Here is a 21,737-nt window from a genome sequence, read left to right as displayed (position 1 = left end):
AGACTTCCCGGTGGCCCTGCGGTTAAGACTCCATGCTTCCACTGCAAGGGGTACAGGTTCAATCCCTGGTCAGGATACTAAAAGATCCCATATGCCACAAAGTACAGCCAAAAAAAATTTTTTTAAAAAGGAGTTGGGGGGGGGGTGTTGCTAGGAAACCATCCACTTCACTTGCAGTGAACACCCTGAGCAATCTCTGCACCACGCATGGTGCTTCTGGTCCAGCCGGAAGTACCTATAGCAGACCTGTTTCCTGGACTGTCTTGGGATTTATCACACTTCATTGACAGGTACAAGAAACTCCCACACTGAGACTTTTTGCACAACCTAGATTTTTCTAACCTGGAACTGGATCATCAATTTAGGGTAGACCTAAGGCTTCTGTAGGCTCAGAACTATAGCATCTGTGTTTAAGGGACGAAGGTATTCTTTCCTGTAGCCAGAAGTTCCTCTCAGCAGGACCTGCCCAACTCACTCCGGCCACCGAAAGGGTGACATCTAACAAAATCCCTCAAGCAGCTGGAATACAGCTTAATAAAATCTACACGCAGTTTGTGTCTACTAAGCCTACCGGTTTGCTTACGACTTCCTCTGCACAATCTGCTCATCAGGGCGCTCATCCAGCATAAAGTTCCTCAGGACTCGCTGGACACATCTCATGAATTTCTGTTTTTCTATTTAACAACTTCATTTATTGCTTTTGTGCAATACAGATGCAGCTCTCCATTTACTACCATTCTTTAAATGGTCATTCCTGCTGTTTTCACATGACCTCTTACCTTTTGTCAAGGGAGGCAGAGGGCATGCTGGTTAAGAAGATACAGGCAGTTGGTCTAACATCCCCAGCAGGCAATTCCAACCATGGATTTGCAAGCTAATCATACTCGCAGGTATTTTGTCTATGCAATGAAATGGTCACTGCCCTCTAAAGGTTATGGTAAAGATTATACTAGATGAACTACACAGAGTGAATACCTACTGAGTGAATGGTAGAAGGACCACCCAAACTATTTAAATTTGCTTTTCCTTTCAGTTGCCTAGCCACAGAATGGAATATATATATATATATATATATATATGATGCGAATAAGATATGTCGTGACTGTATTTTTAAAAACTGGCTACCAATAGCAGCATTATTCACAGCTGAGCTGTGGAAACACCCCAAGTGTACTTACAGATGACTGGATAAACAAAGTGTAGTACATGTACACAACTGAATATTACTCGCTTTTTAAAATGATGGAAACTCATGCTATAACATGGAAATAAACCTTGAAGATCTTATGCCAAGTCTTTGCTCAGTTGCTTCAGTCGTGTCCGGCTCTTTGCGACCCCATGGACTATAGCCCGCCAGGCTCCTCTGTCCATGGGGATTCTACAGGCAAGAATACTGGAGTGGGTTGCCATGCCCTCCTCCAGGAGATCTTCCCAATCCAGAGATTGAATCCAGGTCTCCATCACAAATGGATAAATTCTATATAATGACATTTACACGAGGTACTGCAAGCAGTCAAACACATAAAGAGACAGAAAGTAGAATGGTGGTTACCGGGGCCTGGGTAGAAGAGGGGATGAAGAGCTATCATTTAATGTATACAGAGCTTCAGTTTCATAAGATGAAAAAGTTCTAGAGACAGATAAGGGTAATGGGTGTGCAATAATGTGAACACAGTGCAATTGTACTCTATAAATGATTAAGCTGATAAATTCAGTTGATGATTAAACTGATAAATTTTATGTTAACTATACTTTACCATGATTTTTTAAAATGAAAACAAACGAACAAAAAAAACTAGCTGCTTCAATTCAATGCTAGTAAAGAGATGTGAGCAACGAGTTACATGTGTATTCTACAGTGAAGATTGTTCAGTTTAGTTGTATTTCATTGCATCAATAAAATAATTTTACCTTTATTAAAATACATCTGCTATAATGTTTCTCTATCAACATCTCTCCCCATAAAAGGTGAAAAGAAACACATGAACTAACATGACATTTTCTGGGGTAGTATATTTACCTTAATGTATATCAGTTTATAAATAAACACCTACTATCTGCAGAATGCAGAGGCCTTAGGTATGAGGAGAAGCTGGACCAAGATGAAAACTTGGTATGATAATCTACAAAGAGTCAGAAAAACCATAGAAACAAATATGTGAGAAAAATGACAACAGTAACTACACAAGAAAAGCTTGCAGGATGGGAAGTTAGGTGGGGAAGACAAAGCATGAGAAAAGGGCATAATTTCAGGTGATAACATATTTTACTGTAAACACATTGTGTTAAAGTCTGGCAAACTTTTTCTAGTAAGGGCAAGAAAGAATTTTCAGCCTTTTGGGCCATGTGGCCTTCTGTGGCAACAAGTCAACTCTGCTATTATAGCCTGAAAGCAGCCCCAGACAGTAAGGAAACAAATGGGGGTGGCTGTGCTCCAAGAAAACTTTATTTACAAATGCCGGCAGCAGGCCAGATTTCAGTCGAGGGCAACAGTGTGCCAACCATAGTTCTAGAGAAACAAAATAAATAAAAGGACAATGTGGAATACAGTGGATTAATGAATGAGGACTGAAATACCATGGGCTTCTAGTCTATCCCCCAGTGAATCAGACCCATGTTCACAAGTTCACGCCTAAAATGCCCCTTTCATACCAAAGTTCTAACTATATCCCAGAGAAGACATGAGAGGCTCAATGGACTAAAAAGTTTCTAGTGAATTGCTCACTCCCACTAAGCATGGGATGATAGCCCTCCTATAGAAAACACTGAGAATGCTTTTATATCTTAAAAAATATATATTTCATATATATATATATAAATGAGCTCACAATAGCCTAATTCTTACTCTAAGTAGTTCTAAGTGTTTTTTAACAGCTGATTCTCAAGATGCAGAATAAAATCTGGGAAAGTACCTACAAAGATGTATCACTTTAAGAGAGGCTCTTTCTTATCAAGAACAGGAAGGTATGAACCATCTATGAGATGTGTAAATATCCCAAAGACACATATTTGAATGTGCAAACAAGAAGCATGAAGAGCACCGTTGTATAAAATAGGAAAGCAGACACACTCTTCGCCCTCACTCTCACTCGTGTAGAAAGAAACTTCTGGACGAAAACTCTCTTCATCTCTGAGATCAGGATCAAGTTTTGAAATATTCATGTTCTACTTTGTGTTATTTTGTACTTTTACATTTTCACCATAAGCATGTATTACTTTTAGTACTAAGATTTTTATGTTGAGATTACCTTTAAAAGATTTATCACCTTCGCTATTAAGAGTACACTTGAGGTCTAATATTTTTAACAAAAGAATATTCAACTTCAAATGGACTTCCACTATCCATAAAGATCACCATGTAAAGAGAATATTTATATACACAATCCATGACAGATGCTATTTGTGGGTAAAATTTCATGGTAGTACAATACCTCAGCTCCACCCATCCACTTAGGCTCATCAGGAAACTCAGCACACAAAATATCTTCTGACTGATCAGTCCCCAACACATGGTAGCAGAGCTTTTGGTGGAGATTGGTGGATGTTTCTGTGCCTGAAGGGGTTAAAAATGTACACTGAAATGCAGCTGACAATTTTAAGAAAATCTATTCCTCCCATAGTAGACAATGCTAAAAGCATCTAAAAAGCTAAGTATCTGGTTATAGGATTACACAATACAAAGTTAATATACAATAGTTAATCACTTTTCTATATACTAGCAATGAAAAAGCGGAATTTGAAATTAAAAACAAAATACCATTCACATTAGCAGTTCCCAAAACGGAATGCTTAGGTATAAATATAAGAAAATATGTATAAGATATATAGGACAAAAATTATACAACTGATGAAAGAAATCAAAGAATAAATCAACGGAAAGATATACTCAGTATCTTATGGAAAACACTCAATATTGTCAAGATGTCAATTCTCAACTTGATCTACAGATTCAATGCATTCCCAATCAGAATCTCAGCAAGTTATTTTGTGGACATGGACAAACTGATCCTAAAGTTTATCTGGCGAGGCAAAAGACCTGGAAGAACCAACATAATATTCAAAGAAAACAAAGTTGGAAAATGTTCGCTACCCAACTTCAAGATTTATTACACGGAATCAAGACAGTGTGGTATTAGCAAAAGAACAAACAGATCAAGAGAACACAGTAGAGAGACCCACATCAAAAGAGTCAATGGATCTTTGATAAAGGAACAAAGGCAATACGATGAAGAAAAGACAGTCTCTTCAACAAATGGTGCTGTAATGACTGGGCATCCCCGTGCAAAAAATGAATCAAGACAGAGGCCTTACAAACTTTGCAAAAATTAACCCAAAATGGATTGCAGGCTTTAAAATGTAAATGCAATCAAGAAACTCCTATAAGAGAGACTTCCCTGGTGGCCCAGTGGTTAAGACTCCACGCTTCCACTGCAGTGGGCATGGGGTTTGATCCCTGGTTGGTGGACTAAGATCCCACATGCTGTGTGGTCAAAAAAAAAAACCAAAACAAACCAAAACTTCTAAAAGATAACACAGAAGAAAACCTAGATGACCTTGGGTCTGGTGATGACTTTTTAGATACAACACCAAAGGCATGAAAGAAATACTGATAAGCCAGACTTCATTAAAATTAAAACCTTCTGCTCCATGAATGACATTGTTAAGAGAATGAAAAGACAAGCCACAGATTGGGAGAAAATATTTGCAAAAGACACATCTAATAAAGTACTGTTATCCAAAATATACAAAGAATTTTTAAAACTCAACAATAGGAAACAAAGACCAAAATAAGAAAACAAATTTTAAAAAGGACCAAAGACCTTAAGAGACCTTAGCCTCCCAAAGAAGATATAGAAATGGAAAATAAGCATATGAAAGATGCTCTGCAGCATGCATCAAGGAATTGCAAATTAAAACAATGAGATGCTACTACATACCTATTAGAATGGCCAAAACCCAGAAAACTCACACTGCCAAATGCTGGCCAAGATGTGAAGTAACAGGAATTCTCATTCATTGCTGGTGGAAATGTAATGGTACAGCCACTTTAGGACACAGTCTGGCGGTTTCTTACAAAATTAAACATAAAAGATGCAGAAACTATGCTCGCTGGTATTTACCCAAATGAGTTGAAAACTTGAATTAACACAAAAGTCTGTACACAGGGGTTAACAGCAACTTTATTCATAAATGCCAAAACTTGGAAGCAACCAAGATGTACTTCAGAGGTGAATGGATAAACAAACTACAGTACATCTAGACAATGGAATGTTATTCAGTGCTAAAAACAACTGAGCTACCAAGCCACAAAAACATATGGTGAAAACTTACATACACATTAGTAAGTGAAAGAAGCCAACCCGAAAGGCTACATACTATGATTCCAAGTATATGACACTCTGGAAAAGGCAAAGTTATAGGGACAGTAAAAATATCAGTGGTTGCCAGGGGCTGGCAGAGGAGGGAAGGATGCACAGGTGGATTATTAAGGCAGTGAAAATGCTACAATGCTGGATGCATATCATTATACATTTGCCCAAACCAATGGAAGGTACGACCCCGAGAGTGAACTCTGATGTCAGCTATGGATTTGGGGTGATTATGATGTGTCCATAGGCTCATCTACTGTAGCCTCTGGTGGGGATGTTGATAATGGGGGAGGAGGCTATGCATGGATAAGGAACAGAGGGTATATGGGAAATCTTGGTACCTTCTACTCAATTCCGGTGTAAATCTAAATCTGCTCTAAAACATGAAGCCTACTCATAGCTACAGAGAACAAACTGGTGGTTGCCAGAGGGGAGAGAGGTGGGAGGATGGGCAATATAGGTAAACAGGATTAGAGGTGCAAACTTCCCATTCCCAAATAAATGTCACAAGAATACACGGTATAGCACAGAGAATTTAGTCAACAATTTGCAATAACTTTGTATGGTGACAGATGGAAATGACTTATGATGATTATTTTTATAATGTATAAAAATACTGAATAATGAAAAAAAAAAAAAGATTAAGTCTATTTAAAAAAACTAAAAGTATCAGTTGATTATCACCCTGGAAATAATCACACATATTTGCTGATTTTGGAGGTTGATATAATGTTGAAGGAAAAAAGGAAGAGGATACCATCACATGAAAACAAAAAAGTTTTACAGTACTTGGTGATTCTCCATGGGCTTTCTAGGAACATTGGTAAGAAACACAGGACCAGAATTGCTTAGCCTCACTCAAGAAGTCCTCTACCACACAACCTGAGAGGCTGTTGAGGTCTTCCAGACAAGAGTACAGCAAAATTACAGCTGGGAGATGTTGGTTTTCTTAAATCAACCATGGTTACTAATTATAACTATTTCTGCCAATGGAAGTTAAATAATAATTTTCATGCTTTTCCAGAAGTTAATAACACTGTCCTCTAACAAGAAACAGCTAGTGATACACATTTTTGGTCTCCTGGGACTTGGAAACAACCATTTTCTAACTCAGCAGCACTCTTAACACAGGCAGCTAATTCAGTACACAGAGCACAGAGAGCTTTCTTTAGCCAGCATCCCTGAATAAAAAGCCTACTCTTAGCTCCTCCTGCAGTTCATTGGTTGAACTAAGAAAAAGGTACTACAGTAATCTAATCAAAGGCAGCAAAAGCTAAATGTAGCTGAAAAAAAATGAAAAGCATAACAGACTCACTCCCAATTCAACTGGGGGGAAAAGAGAAAAGAAAATGTATCCCCAATGATATAGCAGTTCATGGCAAGGGGACAGCACGTGCAGGAGAAAGCAGTGGACTAGCCTTGCTTCCTGCTAGCTCCACACACTGCTTTTGCAGCTTTTTAGTAACTGAGACCCTCCACCCCAGCTCCACATCTTCAGCAAAGAGATGGTAAAACCCACCTGTAAAGACCAACCAAGACAACATGAAAATGTTTTACACCACATGGAAGTAAGGAGTAGCATAAAGAAGATGATGCTGACAGCTTGTACCAGCAAGGTACAAGCTATAGGGTCCTTTCTACCTAGGAAGGTGAGAGGTGAAGGGAAAAAAGGGAATCAGTTGCACACAACAGGATCTCTGTGCAACTGAAGAGGAGAACACATGCCCTGGAAGTTAACAAGGACAAAAGTATGCAGACAAATGTGACCAACAGATGACCTGCAACTTCTCAGGAGAGGAAGAGATGTGATTACTGCAAAACTTATCATCACTCATTAAACCTCATTAAATAAGTCAGTTTTATTCAAAAAAAAAAAATCATCCATTTTCTCCATGACCCTCTTGGGAGACAGCCTACATCTGTGAAGAACGGACACTGCAATAAAAATGGCCCCAATTTTTCACAGTTCCCTGTATTTGTTTTCCCACCCTTGAATGGCCCTGTGACTTGCTTTGGCCAAAAGAAAGCAGTGAAGTGATGTTCCAGGAGCAAGCCCAGGCATCAAGGAGGTCGTGCCTTTTGGCTCTCTCTTGGAGAGCTGTGTGCACACAAGCCTGGGCTGGCCTGCTAGAGGATGAGAGACCACATGGAGCTTCATGGAGGCCCCGGACGTGTTCAATTGACTGGCAGCTAATCACAGGTACATGACAGAATTTAGCTACACCCAGAACTGCCTGGCCAATTTGCAGACTCAGGAGCAAAAATAAATGGTCATTATTGTGAACCACAAAGTTTTGGCAGGATCTGTTACACAACAATGGTAACAGATACAACATCCTTCAAGGAAACATGATTCTAGACCAAGCAACCTCTACATCGGGTCTAGCTTCTTCTCTAAGTTATGTGGAGACACACTTCACTTCATGAAAAAGGTGCTTCATCTGAAGTCTCAACCTACCATCACTTTTCCCATCCTGCTGCGGGTATGCGTTGTAGAACATCCCCTTCCCGTCATGGGTCCAGGCCATACAACTGAACTTGACTCTTTCAAGCACATCTGGAAGCTCTTTGGCACCATCGACTTTCATGAACTTGATGGTCACCCAGTCGGAGCCGCTGGCACTCAGACCATAGGCAAAATATTCACCATCCTCACTGAACGCATAGCCTAAGGGACACATGAGAAACTGTCAGTGAACACGGGACCACAACTCCCAGCCTCGCCACTGTCCACCATGCTGACTAGGGTTTTTCCAGCATGTATGGAGGCAGAAAGCGGCAACAGGAGGAGCAGGAAACTGGTAACGAGAACTCTTGGGGCTCACCCAGGACTTGCAGGAATTTGTCTTATGACCTTGGCCAAATTCCCTAACCTTTCCAGGTCTTAGTTTCTTCATCTGTAAAATGACGTATCAAATTATATGACCACCAGGATGCTTCCATTTAAAATTTCTATAATTCAATAAGTAGCTCATTTAAAAGCAGAGCTCATCTGGGATTTCAGCACATTTTATTTATATTCAGAGGGGTGGGGAAAGGGAGGAAGGAAACTGCTTCTAGAGTAATGATTGAATGTAACAGACCTAAACTGGAGCCATTATCTAATTTTTGGAATGGATTCCAAACTACTTGAAATCACTCCTTACTACCTCATTGTCTGAGAACTGCTGGCATGCAGGGATTAACATTCACACCATCTGACAACCAAAAGCCCAGGTAAATGAAGCCTGAGGGTTTGCAATAAAGACTCGTGCAGTGCATATTCCAACAGTGACAGTGAAGAGTAAGGAGAGCAACACCACTGATGGACTAGCGCCCCGTGTCCCACCCTCTGGGGCTGTCCTAACCCCAGGCAGAATGTCCTAACCACGGTGCAATGTTTCTGGACAAATATTCATGTTTCTGTTGGCTTTTACGATCATAAAGAATGTGTAATATTTGGCACCAGAGAGATCCTCTTATGATGTCTGCTAACCTTCACTGGAGGCTGAAAATCATCTTAAGAAACCAAACTATTTTCAGAGGTTTCCTACTATTTTGAAAGGAACTTCTATGAGTGAAAAATAAAGCTAAAATTTCATAAAACCTATTTATTAATCACTTATAATTCCTATAAAGCATCCAGGCTCATATGTATATAAATAAACAGAAAAGGGTTGAGAAAGTAATGGAGTAAATATTCATTTTTTTGTCTGTATAAGTTATATATAATTTTAAAAATTTCAAGGAAAATGCAAATAAAATATTTTGACTTTAAAATGTATATTTTTAAAAAGTCATACACTATGAAGAGAATCTGAATGTCTGCTGTTGTGTTAGTTGCTCAGTTGTGTCCAACTCTTTGCAACCCCATGAACTGTACTTGCCAGGCCCCTCTGTCCATGGAATTCTCCAGGCAAGAATACTGGAGTGGGTTGCATTTCCTTCTCCAATAATATGGTCTTCAGAAAACTCAAAGACTGAGACCAAGTTCCATGTCTAATTTACCATGTTATCCATCAGGGCCTACACATGATAAACATTACAGAAAAAGTTTTTGGAATGTAGTACTGAAGTGAGAAACAAGACCCTGTTATAATGAAGTCCTTCTGGGTGAGTTGCAAGATAGACTTTGGTTAAAATGAAGTGAGTTTCTATTCAGAGTATATTACTGCACAGTATCAGTGTATTAAATTCTTTCACAACTCCAAGATCAAATTCAATGAAGAATACTCACAATAAACTTGCTGGCATCTTATTTCCAATACTGATTATGATTACTCTCAGTACTAATTAGACTAAGGATCATCCTTTACATATACAGAATACTGGGGGAGAGGGGGAGGAAGCACTAAATGACTAACTGACTTTATAAAGGGGTCTTTGCACACATCTGCTGAGACAGGTCTCTTTAATTCCCATCTAATCGATTACAGGACTTCAGAGTTCCAACTGCTCAGTTTTGTAGGGCTGAATCTACACTTGAGCTTTTTCAAAAATAGAATATGCTGAGCCAACTCAACTAAACATCTAGAATACTAGTCAGTGATGACTCTCAGAGTGTACAATTTGTAAACCATAGATAGATACAGTGTATAGACAATATTCTTACCCTAAAGTTGGGTGTTTATGGCACAAAGCTGGGGTAATCTTATTGACTCTGGAGATTATCTTGGGGGAGGTTACTCAGGAGACATACAGCAGCTGAATACATATTTCTGCATATAGCAAAACTTATTCATTCAGTTTTTAAACTGGCATCCTCAGGGGACAAAGCAACAAGTTGTCAAATTTCTACAAGACTGTGTTTTATACTTTTAATCCTAACATCATAACAATCAACTAAATTTAAAAATTCATCACTTTTTCTTGTCAAGGAAGTAGACTTCATATTCTTTCCTGTTTTACATGTACAATTAAAACATTCTTTGTACAACTTAAATTTCTTTTGGAAGAGAATTAATTTTTTTTCCAAATACAGATAGGTCTCAGAGATGCTATAGGAAATGGTGATGATTCTTCAAGATCCCAGAAGCCCTAGGAGCTAATTTAGGTCCAGTGTGAATTATTCTCTAGTTCTGCTTCATGCTGTCAGAAGGTATGACCACTCATGTGTTCTAAATATACTGTGCCGAAATCAGCTTTCCAAACACTGCATGTGCGTCTGTTCCACAATATGGTTCACACTGTGTCTGGTCTCTCAGGGGTGGGACGACTGCACCCACATCAGAGCTGTCAGCGCGGGGCCCAGGACTCCCGCGGGCCTGGCTATGGAGCCCTCACCTCGGAGCGCCACTGTGCCATCATCGGAGAGTATGTTGGGGTCGAGGAACACTCTGGCTTCACCCTCTAAAGAATCCTGTACATATAATACTCGTTGGTTCTGCAAACCTGTATTGTAAAAATAGAAATACCTGGGGGACAGAGACGGTCTTTATTTAGTTGAGGAGTAAAACCAAACACATAGAAACAAAAGGAAAAACAACATACAAAGGTACAATTGCAGACAGGCTGTGCCCGGGGACTAGAGTGGAAGGTCCCACCAGCTCCCTGTACCTAGAATTTGTTACCTGAATTGCTTCAGGTATTAAAATAATTCACTGTGATTCTGCACATCAGCTAAATAAAGTCTGCTTTATATGCTAAAATGAAAACTGATTTTCAGTAAAGCAGTAACTTTTCTTTTTCAGTGGAGAAGACAGCAGATTTGCTAAAATGTACCAGTTCCCTTCCTTAGTCATGCCCCTAGGGCAAGGGGCGGGCAAACCTTTTCTGTAATGAGCAAGACTGCAAACTATTTAGGCTTTGGGCACCATACAGACTCAATCCTGCAGTCGCGGTACAAAAGCAGCCATGAATAACACAAGCAAATGACCATGGCTGTGTGCCATTTAAACTTCATTTGCAAAATAGGAGGTGGGCGAGGCTGGGCATGCAGAGCATACTTTGCTGATCCCTGTGTTGGGGGAGTCTAATAATTTCTAAAGTAAATCTGTGGTAGTGGTTCCAAAAAGACTTAAAAGGTGAACAAGAGGCTATGTTTTAAGTGAGTGTCAGAGGGAGAGGAACAAGAGAGGTGAGTTAATGGGTGCTCCCTCTTGGCCTACTGCCATTCTTGGATGGAAGAAATGCATCCAGTAAAGTCTTTTCATGTAGTATAAGCCAAAGAGGATTAATTTTAGAGGCAAATAAATCTCCACTGCTGTCTATGAATCATGCTATCTCACCAATTACTAGCCACAAGACAACTATTTCCTACAGTCTAGTTTCATCCTAGGACACATCTCTGCCAAATTTCTTAGTCCTTAAGAATGTGGACAACAGACCAAAAAAAATCACTATTTTCATAGTCAAGCATAGAGATGAATTGATTTTATAATGTTTGTAAAGTTTATAAACTGGTAAGTTATTTGGAATTTGTACTGTAAAATTTAAGAAAGTACTAATTAGAAAAGCAAAAAGAAAATGAAATGAAAGCAAGTTCACATACCTTTTCCCTTTCTTGAAGTGGCAGCTATACTTGGGATAGTCATACAATTCAGTCATTCTCTCTTTGTATAAACCTCTAATAGGACACTGCTCAAGAAATGGCACGGTAATCTTGTTCTGGGCCTCCACGAAAGCCTGGAGAGAAAATTTAAATGAACAAAGCATGTCAGATATAAAATTTTCCACGTGGAGTATTATGCATTAATATTACCAGCAAGATTCAGCAATTTCACTCCCGGGACTATATCCTAAGGAGACAAAAACATTATATTGAGGAGACATCTGCACCCCCATGTTGACAGCAGCATTATTTACAATAGTCACAACATGGAAACAACCAAAGTGTCCCCTGACAGACGAATGAATGAAGAAAATGTGGACTACATATAGACAAGTATAATCCAGTCATAAAAAAAGTAGGAAATTCTGCCATTCGTGAGAACACGGATAGAACTTGAGGACATTAAGTCTAACGGAGAAAAAGAAATACTGCAGGATCTCACTCACATGTGGACTAATGTAAAACAAAACCAAAATCCACAAACTCCTAGAAAAATCAGATTTGTGGTTACTAGAGGCAGGAAGGAGATAAGGCAAGTGGGAACTGAATGAAGGTGGTCAAAATGCACAAACTTCCAGTTATAAGATAACTAAGTACTAGGTATGTAATGTACTACATGATGACTATAACTGACATTGCTTTAAGAGATATAAAAGTTGTTAAAAGGGAATAAAATCCTGAATTCTCATCCCAAGTAAAAAAACTTTTTTCTTCTTTCTTTTCCTATCTGAATGAGTCAATGTATGTCAACTAAACTTGTCCCGGTGATCACTTCATTTTACAAGTAGATCAAATCATTATGCTGTACACCTTAAACTTACACAGTGTTGTACATCAACTATATCTCAGTAAAACCAGGAAAACAGATTTCTGAAAAATATACCAGCAAAAGCATACTTTCCCTCAATAAATAGTAATACTCACATGGCACTCTGTACCAAGCAAGTATTAATTCATTTAGAACTCATATTCCAATGGAGAAGGTTCTTTTTCAGCCCAACTTTATGGATGGGAAGACTAAGTCTTCAGTTCAGTTCAGTCGCTCAGTCGTGTCCAACTCTTTGCAACCCCATGAACTGCAGCATGCCAGGCTTCCCTGTCCATCACCAACTCCTGGAGTCCACCCAAACCCATGTCTATTGAGTTGGTGATGCCATCCAGCCATCTCATCCTCTGTCGTCCCCTTCTCCTCCTGCCCTCAATCTTTCCCAGCATCAGGTCTTTTCAAATGAGTCAGCTCTTCGCATCAGGTGGCCAAATCTTAGAGTGGTTCAAAAGCTGACGAACATCACGCAGCTAGGAAGTGGCAGGGCCAGTTCTTGAATCTGTTCTCAATGAACACACCATACCACTGCTCAGACCACACACTCTCAAGAAAGGGCACTCACCCCAGGCCAAGGCTCCCGGCTTTTCAGCAGCCAGTGATCCCCAAATATCAGATACAAAGAAACCAAGCTAGAGATACCCAGGTACTATCTATCCAAGCCAGAGATACCCAGGTACTATCTAACCAAGCCAGAGATACCCAGGTACTAGCTTATCAATTTTGTTTTTGACAATTTTTCCAAGACCTACTACCCTTGTCAACTCGAGAACTTCGCTAAATGTTGAAACTATAGAATATTTAAAAGAAAGAAACAAACATTGGAAAGTGGGTGGCACTGAGTAAGTTTATTGACAATGGTTTGGAAGAAAAGCAAGAGGTAGCCTCAGGAGATCAGGAGATGCTGGCAGAGGAAGTGACAGTTTCTACAACAGATCAGTTGTATCCAAGCTTAGCCTGTTTATAACTAAGCAGTCAGAAAGGTTATAATACTATAATAATACTGTAATACTATAAAATCTGGGCTTCATAATAATTCACATCTGGCTATTAGAAATGAAGCATGAATAAATGTATCAGCTCAACTGAACGTTGAATCAGATATCTACGCAAAGGCAAACCGTTTTGATAGGAGAAAACTCAGGAAATGCACAACTTACTATATTCGGAATGGCACACAAAAGACGCATTATTGTCAGAGTCCATCCAGACCTAAGGGCCCACCCAGCCCAAAATGGTCTTTAAATGGGCTCTCCTTACACAAAGCAATGACCCCATGCTGGAGAACCACGACTCTGTGCTGAGAGAAAGCTGCTCTAAAACTCAAGGTTTATAATGTGCTTGAAAACAAGCGGGAAAGAGTATGAGGTATGACTACAGTGATTAACAAGAGTTTTGCAAGAGGATCAATTCAAGAGAAATAAAACAGTTACGGGTCACATTTCTCATTTCAATCAAACAGAAAATAAAACTGAGTGCCACAGAAATACAACTCCAACTGCCTATCATGAGGGATTGGCAAACCTCACCATGGCCTGCTTTCCTATGGTACTCGAGCCTAGAATAGGGTTTATATTTTTAACAGCTGGGTGTAGGCAAGGGTGGAAAACCTATGACCTGGGTGACTCATATCATCTAAAATATTTCCCATGTGGCCCTTTACAGGAAGTTTGCTGACTCCACTCTATCTCATTACAAAGTGTCCACAAAGATACTTTTTGCTTTTTAGTTATAAAATCGATGCACAGCTGCAAAGCCACAGTGGGCAGCACTCTGGGGTGGGGTGGGAGTGGGGGTGTGGTGTGCAGTGGTATGGTGTGTGTGTGTGCGTGTTGGCACTCTGGGGGGGTGTATTGTGTGTGTAGCATTCTGGGGGGGGGCGGTAGTTGAGGGGTGGGTATGTGTATGCACAGCATTCTAGGGGGGGTTGGGGTGGTGGGTTGTGTGTGTTAGTCACTCAGTCATGTCTGACTCTTTGCAACACCATGGACTGTAGCCCACCAGGCTCCCCTGTCCATGGGATTCTCCAAGCAAGAATAATGGAGTGGGTTGCCATTTCCTTCTCCAGGGGATCTTATCGACCCAGGGATCAAACCCAGGTCTCCTGCATTACAGGCAGATTCTTTATCGTCTGAGCCACCAGGGAAGCAAAAGCATTACCTGATTTCATGGGTGAAGTAAACTGGACCTTTTGACATGACCTTCACTCCTGTCCCTGGCCTCAGTCCACTGAGCTCCCCTCCCAGCCTTTGTCTCTGCTGGGTCACCTGTCCGCTATGTCCATCCCCCTATCTCCGTGGGAGGTGGGAGCCTGAGCATCTCAAGCCCCATTTACTGCTGGCTCCGTGTCACCCTGGGTGTGCAGCCTTACCGACACGGAAGTGGAGGCAGGTGGTAATAAGGTCACCTGGCCGGGGTCACTCAGTGAGTTAGCGACAGCACTGAGGCCAGAGTTAGGTTCTTTCAGTCACTGTAACAGTGCCTGAGGCTGACCCCTGGCCTGCTACTCTTTTACCTGGCCTTTTACCTTTTAAAAGGGCTCCTCTTGCTCTGGGTGGAGAACAGACTATGGGAGAGCAAAAGCGGAAACAGGGAAGCTGGTTAGGAGGCTCAGGCAGTAGTCTGGTGACAGACAAGTCCATGTAGAATGGCCTGTCTCGAAAAGGAGCAGGGATGGGACAGAGGGGAGGAATGGGAGTGTGGACAGAGAAGATGGGTAAGCCCACGCTCACATCTCGGTCAGATGGTTGGTTACTAGAAGGGTCTCAGCAGAACATTCAAGCTACTGAGGGCTCCCACCCTGAGACCCAGCAGGCCGAGAGTCCTAGAAGGACCCTTTCCACTGGGGGTCCTCTGAGGAAGAAGCCCTGCGGCCTTCATTTCCCTAGTCCTTCTGCTTTGTGTCTGTATGAGGCTGCGCCTAGGCCTGACCCTGGCTCTAGGAGGGCCACAGTGGCTCCATGAGCCACAGATCCGTAGTTCATTTTCCCTGCAAAGGTGAGCTGTGCTCACCCATGGATTCTCTATGCTGCTTGGCTTCTCTCGGTACAATCACAACTGCTGCCACAGAGTCCATCTCACAACAAAGCAGGCACGCTGGCTCTTCTCATACAAAATGTTCAGAAAACCATCAGAACAGTCGTAACAATGCTACTAAATAACCAGGCTCATTATATCCAATATGTCACCCACAACCGTTAGTCAATTACTTTAACTAGGGCAATATTTAAAGATGACACCCTTCCAATACCTAGACGCAAACAATGTTCGAGTTCTTAACAATCTAAGTTCTATCATAACACACATCTTTATAATATTAGCAGGTCCTCTTCATGAAGGTGCAGATAAAACTTCTGTTAAGAGGTTTGTGAAATTTAGGGTCCCAAAGAATACCAATGATGACTTCTTGGTCATTTATGGATTTAACAGTCTGACATCTTCCTCTGGAAATTAGAACACATTTGAGGGAAAGGAAGAAGAAGTATAAGGATAATGAAAAGAAAAACTTGAGCAATTGTATGATGATAAAGAAGCAGGGTGAGGAGAATTAAATTATTCTTGTCCTGTAGGAGTCTCAGCATCCAAACTCATACTCCAGGGTATTATTAAAATCACTGAAACTCGAAAGCCCATGAAATGACACCAGCAGCTGAGCTTTTTAAAGAGGATCACGAGTTTAGATTTTATAGCTATGGAAGAGTCTGAACACATTTTTTCTAAGAATAGTTGCTCAAAGCTAAGAAATCCAATTCACATTTCATTTTGCCTTAACTATTAGAAACCTTCAAAGGGAAGTTTCAGTTATGCAAGACTTCTAAATCCTGTTGTACAACACTGTGTTAACAATATTATACTATACACATTAAACACTGTTGAGAGTAGAACTCATGTTAAATGTTCTTACCATAATTTAATAAAAAGAAAACACAGCTACCTGCAAAGTGTTGCTCAGTTTGGGAGCTGGAGATGCCTTTACCTTTACTGTTTCCAGAATTTTTTCCAACTTGTCCTCACATCAATCCACTAAACAGCTCAAGTCCTTTCACAAGCACAAGTCTTACATATATGAATAAAGAGGATGCACAGGTTACTTATTAGATAAAGTATATAATGCACACAGGGCTTCCGTGGTGGCTCAGTGGTAAACGCAGGAGACGTGGAAGATCCCCTGGAGGAGGGAATGGCAGCCCACTCCAGTATTCTTGCCTGGAAAATCCCATGAACAGAGGAGCCTGGTGGGCTACAGTCCATGGGAGGGTCACAAAAGAGTCAGGCATGACTGAGCGACTAAAAAACAACACAGAGCATCACGATGCACAATACAGGAATAAAAAGATGAATCACACACATAAAGATAAAAGCTCTAGGAGAACACAGGAAGGGGAAGCCACTCCCAGGACAGGGTGGAGTGGGCCTCAGAGAGTGGGGCAGGCAGGCAGTCCGATGGCAGAGAGAGACTTCCAGCTGGGAGACTGACTGTGGCGTGGGTACCATTCAAGTGAAACCAGGGATAGTGCTACCTACATCCCACAGACCTGGAGGAGTTTTAGCTGCAAATTCTACACACACAAGGGTGTATATGTAGGTGTGTGTACATGTATACATACACATGTGTACATATACATACGCACACAAACGTACGGATGACACAAACACTCATGTGTATATATATGAGTGTGCTGGTTAAAGCAACTACGGTCAAGGCAAGTGGTTGGTGTCACAGCACGGACTGGCGGTGTTTTCTGTATAGTCCTGAGTAAGGAGCCGAGAGCATCCTGGAGGCCAGAGTGGGAAGCACCCAGACCCCCTCTCTTTGCTGGGAGTATAGCAGAATTCAGAAATGACTCCCCAGGTGCAAGGATACACCCACAAAAAAGAAGACAAGAGGTGGCACAGTCCATCTGGGAGGCTGCAGGACCCAGCGCCAGGAGGGCTGGGTGACCACATGGAAAACTAGAGGCAGGTCGTGCCAAACACAGTGAGAGGCAGCTGCTCCAGGAAACGGGTCTAGAAATTGAGACTATAGAAGAATGGAGTCACGTACTTTACAGGACACACTTAGGAACTGACACCCCACAAATGAAAAAAAAAAGCACACCATATTTTCCAGTGTTCTCTGAACATTTACAAACATTACCAGTACATCAGATCAGACCAAAAAGGAAATCTTAAATTCCAAGAAAAGCTTCTTTGGGTCGCGGTTGTAACTATAATGCTGTTATATTGACCCAGGGAGGTGCCTTTCTCTTCCTGGCCCCACAAACCCCTACAAACCCCAAGGATAAGAAATGTCGAATCCAATTGGTGAGATCCCAAAATCCATAAGGCTTATCTTTTAACATTAAAAGCCCAGTGTGACTACAAAGTAAGTAAAGGGCATCAAGAGATGGATTCAGTTTTCCTTCTTGTTTGGTGAGTTCATCAGATATTTTTTATCTAGTGATTCTTTTGCTCTCTGAGCTATTGAAATTTTTTGCTTTCATAATTTGAAAATGTTACACAGGACCAAAATGTTTCAAGGTAGTTTTAAACACACCAAAAATGTCTGAAATATGAAAATATTGGAATCCAAAACGTAACAATTTAACTGGATTTTTTTTTTTTGAAAATAAACTGCCCCAAATTTAATTCTGCCAATAAATAAAGAAAAAAAAATTAGAAGTGGGTCCCTGTCTACTCTCAGGGCAGGAAGGCCCCCATTGAGCTTCCTGCTGCATGTGGGTGACAGACCAGGTAGAGCCTTTTAAAAGCCCTTCCAGGTCTCTTTCCACCTTCTCTGCCTGTCCCCAGGAGGGCAAATCAACTTGTTCCCCCACTGGGCGAGTTATTGCCAATCAAAGGGGAAGGAAGCAGAAAGTCTCGCTATGACCTTAGATTCAAGCCTTGGTCTCAAACCTCGCCATTACCAGGGAGCTCCTTCGCAGGTGGAACACTAACCTGACCTGGCTCTGTTCTTCAGTGTACATACTACTACTGACCAGGAGCCTGGCATGGACAGAGGCCATCTGCACATCAAGTCCAAATCTAACTTAAAACCCACCCAGGAAGAAGTTAAACACATACATATCCTCTCTTGAATAACTCTTGTATCAATGAGAAATCCAAACGATAACAAGACTATTTCAAAAATAAGAAAAGCAAATCTGTTAGGAATTAAAGTTCTTGTTGTTGTTTAGTTGCTCAGTCGTGTCTGACTCTGCTACACCATGGACTGCAGCACGCCAGGCCTCTCTGTCCTTCACTATCTCCCTGAGTTTGCCCAAGTTCATGTCCACTGAGTCCGTGATGCCATCCAACCATCTCATCCTCTGTCGTCCTCCTCTCCTTTTGCCATTAAAGTTCTTAGAATGTGACAAAAACACCTGAAGCTGACATCTGTTTCTTTTCAGTCTCTTAGGATGCCCCACTGATAGACTGGAGGTGGCGTGGTGGGTGAGGTGTGACCTCTGCTAGCCATCAGAACTCCCCTCCCTGAGATCCAGGGATTCATCCAGGGCCGGGCAGGACACCCATGCAGAAGGAGGCTCAGGGCTGGTCCAGGGGTTTGTTTAATGACTCACACACATCGAGGCAGCTGACCTGATCGAGTCCACAGCACAGATTCAGGAGCGTACCTGGAACAGGCTCGGGGGAAGAAGTCAGGGCCTGGGTGTGCCATGTGCTGAAGGGCAGCGCCCACACTGTGATGGATGAAGTACGTGTGGCCCAGGGAAGATGCTCTACACCCAGATACAAGGCTAGGTCTGGAAAATGAGTCACACCTTCAGGAAGTCTGGGGTTCACCCTCTCTTGATCAGATTTTATCATTTCTGGGTGCCAGCAGCTTACACTAAATGTCATAAAATGTCAGTGATACCCCTGTCTATATTTTAACTATGTTAACTCCTTTCTACATTCTTCACATAAGTAAACCCTGTTCATTTTCACAGGCAGAATCTTCCATCAATTCTCTTTGACATATAACAGTCAATAACGTAGTTATGAACCCAGGACAAGCAACCAGGATCCTTTTTTAGGAACCGAGGTGAACAATAGAAGGAGAGGTTATCTCATGACATCTGGGCTGTGTAAAACCTGAAGGGGCAAGGACCATCTTTCTCTATCACGTGGGAGAGGCTACTGGAAAACAAAACAATCAGAAGAGCGGATTACCTAAGAGACAGGGACAGACAGGTTAACAGAAATATCACAAGCAGTCCTAGATCAAGCTGTGCTTTACGGCATGTAATGATCTTCAGTTACGCGAGCCTCTCAGCTCTTTTTTAAAAAAAATATATAAAGGTGCCGTTTATCATGAGTCCTGACTGATACAGCTCTTCCAAGAGCCCCTCAGCTCAAGCACCCCAGGCTGGAAGAGGATGAACCCACCAGAAGCTTGCCGGAGGGCTGTATGAGAAAGCCTGGAAAAAGTGATCATCAGTAAACGAGAAAGAGTGAAATATTAATTAAACATTCTAATCGAAAATCTTTAAGGTAACAAAAAAATAAAATAAAAATAAATCAATGAGTTAGAAAATTAGAGGATACAACTTAAAAGTTCTAGAACCATTCCTTTCTAAAAACACCACATTCAACCAAAGTTCTGGCTAAACTAATTATAAAGGGGAAAGAAGTTACAGACACTGGAAATTTGAAATGATAAAGACAGACACACAAACCTGGAGAATAAGGTCATTGTAAGAAATATTTCACATAACCCCATGCTAGTAAGTTTTAAAATCTCAATGACATGGACAATTTTCTAGGAAATACAAACCACTAAAATGGATCCAAATAAAAGGAGATATGAACAGAGCCCAAGAATTAACTGCAATAAAAGAACCAGTCCTAGATAGCGCTAAAGCTTTAAATGATCAAGCAGATAATCCCTGTGCTATTTAAGCCACTTAATAATAAATGCAATAGCAACCATTTATTAAGCACTTACTTGTGAGAGATGGGAATACCAGACTACCTGACCTGCCTCTTGAGAAATCTGTATGCAGGTCAGGAAGCAACAGTTAGAACTGGACATGGAACAACAGACTGGTTCCAAATGGGAAAAGGAGTACGTCAAGGCTGTATATTGTCACCCTGCTTATTTAACTTATATGCAGAGTACATCATGAGAAATGTTGGACTGGAAGAAACACAAGCTGGAATCAAGATTGCCAGGAGAAATATCAATCACCTCAGATATGCAGATGACACCACCCTTATGGCAGAAAGTGAAGAGGAAATAAAAAGCCTCTTGATGAAAGTGAAAGTGGAGAGTGAAAAAGTTGGCTTAAAGCTCAACATTCAGAAAATGAAGATCGTGGCATCCGGTCCCATCACTTCATGGGAAATAGCTGGGGAAATAGTGGAAACAGTGTCAGACTTTATTTTTTTGGACTCCAAAATCACTGCAGATGGTGACTGCAGCCATGAAATTAAAAGACGCTTACTCCTTGGAAGAAAAGTTATGACCAACCTAGACAGTATATTCAAAAGCAGAGACATTACTTTGCCGACTAAGGTCCATCTAGTCAAGGCTATGGTTTTTCCAGTAGTCATGTATGGATGTGAGAGTTGGACCGTGAAGAAGGCTGAGTGCCGAAGAATTGATGCTTTTGAACTGTGGTGTTGGAGAAGACTCTTGAGAGTCCCTTGGACTGCAAGGAGATCCAGCCAGTCCATTCTGAAGGAGATCAGCCCTGGGATTTCTTTGGAAGGAATGATGCTAAAGCTGAAACTCGAGTACTTTGGCCACCTCATGCGAAGAGTTGACTCATTGGAAAAGACTTTGATGCTGGGAGGGATTGGGGGCAGGAGGAGAAGGGGACGACAGAGGATGAGATGGGTGGATGGCATCACTGACTTGATGGATGTGAGTCTGAGTGAACTCCGGGAGTTGGTGATGGACAGGGAGGCCTGGCGTGCTGCGATTCATGGGGTCGCAGAGAGTCGGACACGACTGAGCGACTGAACTGAACTGAACTGTGCCTACCACTCTGCTACATGCTTCACTAACATTATCACTCAGTTTTTACCACTA

General features: G+C 41.3%; 1 protein-coding gene across 13 annotated transcripts in view; it reads right to left on the bottom strand.

Annotated features, from left to right (window-relative positions):
• Positions 1 to 21,737, bottom strand: part of PREP (prolyl endopeptidase) — a 584,413-nt gene that overhangs the window by 103,530 nt on the left and 459,146 nt on the right. For all 13 annotated transcript variants that reach the window (XM_060419547.1, XM_060419550.1, XM_060419545.1 and 10 more), the window contains 4 exons: positions 11,839 to 11,972; positions 10,632 to 10,762; positions 7,828 to 8,037; positions 3,432 to 3,553 (listed from right to left, as the gene is read on the bottom strand). In XM_060419547.1, the coding sequence (XP_060275530.1) occupies positions 3,432 to 3,553; positions 7,828 to 8,037; positions 10,632 to 10,762; positions 11,839 to 11,972 (597 nt within the window). The remainder of the gene's footprint in view (positions 1 to 3,431; positions 3,554 to 7,827; positions 8,038 to 10,631; positions 10,763 to 11,838; positions 11,973 to 21,737) is intronic.

Source organism: Ovis aries, chromosome 8 (genome assembly GCF_016772045.2).
Source record: "Ovis aries strain OAR_USU_Benz2616 breed Rambouillet chromosome 8, ARS-UI_Ramb_v3.0, whole genome shotgun sequence".
In the NCBI taxonomy this organism is placed as follows: Eukaryota; Metazoa; Chordata; class Mammalia; order Artiodactyla; family Bovidae; genus Ovis; species Ovis aries.
The sequence above is the reverse complement of the archived record's forward strand: the minus strand, read 5'-3'. Positions and strand labels throughout refer to the sequence as shown.